Source organism: Morone saxatilis, unplaced genomic scaffold (genome assembly GCF_004916995.1).
Source record: "Morone saxatilis isolate NCDOM2014 unplaced genomic scaffold, NCSU_SB_2.0 Contig12, whole genome shotgun sequence".
NCBI lineage: Eukaryota > Metazoa > Chordata > Actinopteri > Moronidae > Morone > Morone saxatilis.
In genome coordinates this window covers 13,297,791-13,300,521 of record NW_023339674.1, presented here as the reverse complement: position 1 = coordinate 13,300,521, position 2,731 = coordinate 13,297,791, and the positions used below count along the sequence as shown (strand labels likewise).

The window sequence follows — 2,731 nt, the reverse complement described above, 5'->3', positions numbered from 1 at the left end:
GTGTGTGTGTGTGTGGCTGCTCCAAATTTAATTTGCCAGCTGATTTATAACAGTATTAGCCTGCAAAAGCTCACTGTAACTAAAGCCTAATATGAATATCTCATGGTCTGCATAGTAACATCATTCTGGCCTTCGCTGGGACGCTGCGTCACGGTTTGATCCCCAACCTGCTGGGCGAGGGTCGCTGTGCTAGGTACAACTGTCGTGATGCTGTGTGGTGGTGGCTGCAGTGCATCCAGGTAGGAGGACACTGTAATACAGGAGGTACCATAGACAGTATATATAATGAACAGACCATTCTTTCAACGGCCAGCACGGGACAGCGCCAGCAAAAAAAGAAATCCAATAGTATTGAGTCTTATGGAGAAATGAGCTGACTTCTGACTGTCTTTATAAGCTCTTAATGAGTTTATGGTCTCAGTCTCTAGCTTCAGTCTTCAGTCTTCTTACAAACAGCCTGATGTTCATTTAGTAAATGATGGTCCCATTTAGAGTCAAATAGACGATAAAGCAGGGTATGCTTTGGGGCGTGGCTACCTTGTGATTGACAGCTCATTCTCAGTGAGTCCGTCCAGTTCAACGCACCAAACTCATATCAAACTGTCAAACTAGGCAGTGCTGATCAGATATAAAACAAGATTATGTTGCTGCTCTGACTAGTTCAACTGTCAGGGTTGGAAGGAAAGAAGGGATTATCTCAATTTAATAAATCGTTTTTTTTTACCATTGGAGTTGATCTGTTTTCAGTTAGTTATTTCTAACTATATTTAGAAAAGTTGTATCTAGATGTATTAACCTAAATAAATGGAAACACGGTGGTGTGTGATGATGAATTTTATTTACTTATATTTGTTCAGGACTACGCTACCCACGTTCCTAAAGGGCATGAAATCCTTCGCTTCCCTGTCACACGCATGTACCCTACTGATGACTGTGAACCCTGCAAACCTGGAGAGGTGGTATGTACACACACACAAACACACACACACACTCTCACAGGTACAGGTTAGCATCATGCTCTGCTGTCTGCCACAATGCCTTTCTTGATTTTAATTAAACCAACACTCAACCATCATCATGCTAATGTGTGTGTGTGTGTGTGTGTGTGTGTGTGTGTGTAGGAGGTGCCTCTGTATGATGTGATCCAGGAGGCTCTGCAGCGCCACCTGGAGGGAATTTCCTTCAGAGAGAGAAATGCTGGTTCCAAGATAGACATGAACATGAGAGATGAAGGTATAATAGGGAGTGTGTGTGTAATGTAGGGTCAGGATAATGTAAGGGGATGTGTGTGTTCCTCAGTACCACCCACTGTATCTCTGAGCTCTTCCTCTCCGTCCCAGGGTTCAACGTGGTTGCTAAGGTGAATCCAGCCACAGGTTTTGTGATGGGAGGAAACCGCTTTAACTGTGGCACGTGGATGGACAAAATGGGAGAGAGCGAGAGAGCGAGGAACAAAGGCATGCCTGCTACTCCAAGGTAACATATACATATACACACACACACACACACACATTTTTGACTGTTGGTTGAAGAAAACTACATTTAAAACACTATTTTCTGATGTCTTAGATAGATCAAATAATGAATCCCATAATTGAAAACATATTTAGATATTAATTAGAGATGAATCAATAATGAAGAGAATAGTTAAATCTGTCTGATTTGTTTTCTGTTTCCTTTTCTGTCCAGAGATGGAGCAGCAGTGGAGATAGTTGGTCTCAGTAAGTCAGCTGTGCGCTGGGTGGTGGAGCTCCACGCCAAAGGACTGTTCCCTTATGATGGAGCTAAAGTACACAGAGATGGTATTACACACACACACCTGTATTTTCAGATAAATAAATGTGTCCTGCACTTTCACTCTGAAACACAGCGGCCATCTCTAATAAACACTCTTCACTGTGTTCCAGGTCAGGAAGTGTTTATCTCCTACTCCCAGTGGAACCAGCAGCTCCAGCAGTCCTTTGAAGCTGGTTTCTGGGTGTCTGGGGCCCCAAATGACCCCAATGAGAAGCACCCGGATCTGGTGCATAAAAAAGGCATCTATAAGGACAGCTACGGAGCCTCCAGCCCTTGGTGTGACTACCAGCTGAGACCCAACTTCGCTATTGCCATGGTGGTGGTAAGCAGAGTGAAACCTGCCCCCAGATGTGTCAGTAATCTGTGGCTGTATGGGCTAATAGATCTGTATGTGTGTTTAAGGCTCCAGAGCTGTTTACAGTGGAGAGAGCCTGGGAGGCTCTGGAGGTGGCTGAGAAGAAACTACTGGGACCACTGGGAATGAAGACACTTGACCCTGAGTAATACTGATCTTCACACACACATGCACATGCGCACGCGCGCATGCACACACACACACACAAAGGATTGCTTTAAACACATGTGGTGGATCTATCGTATTCCCCCATTGTTGTAAATGTGATTGTGTCTTATTGTTTCATGACAGGTTTAGTGTAATGATGACAATGTGTGAGCTGTTTGTTTTATATTCAGGCTCATACTGATATTGCATTTGTTTTGTCCTTCCAGTGACATGGTGTACTGCGGTGTCTATGACAACGCTCTGGACAATGACAACTACAACCTGGCAAAAGGCTTCAACTACCATCAAGGACCAGTGAGTGAAACAACAAGCAGCCATATATCTTCAGCCTTCATATACATACATATATAACAGCTATTACATATACATACATATAAAACAGCTATTACATATACATACATATATAACAGC

The 2,731-nt window shown here is 43.4% G+C and overlaps 1 protein-coding gene across 1 annotated transcript in view; it reads left to right on the top strand.

The window, feature by feature from the left end:
- The window catches only part of LOC118322051 (glycogen debranching enzyme-like), a 28,272-nt gene extending 25,586 nt beyond the window's left edge, over window positions 1-2,686 (top strand). The window contains 8 exon segments of the mRNA XM_035653633.1: window positions 86-239; window positions 858-959; window positions 1,122-1,233; window positions 1,341-1,476; window positions 1,690-1,802; window positions 1,908-2,119; window positions 2,200-2,297; window positions 2,527-2,686. Of these exon segments, the coding sequence (XP_035509526.1) occupies window positions 86-239; window positions 858-959; window positions 1,122-1,233; window positions 1,341-1,476; window positions 1,690-1,802; window positions 1,908-2,119; window positions 2,200-2,297; window positions 2,527-2,671 (1,072 nt within the window). The 3' untranslated portion in view covers window positions 2,672-2,686.
- Window positions 2,687-2,731: the final 45 nt, after the last annotated feature.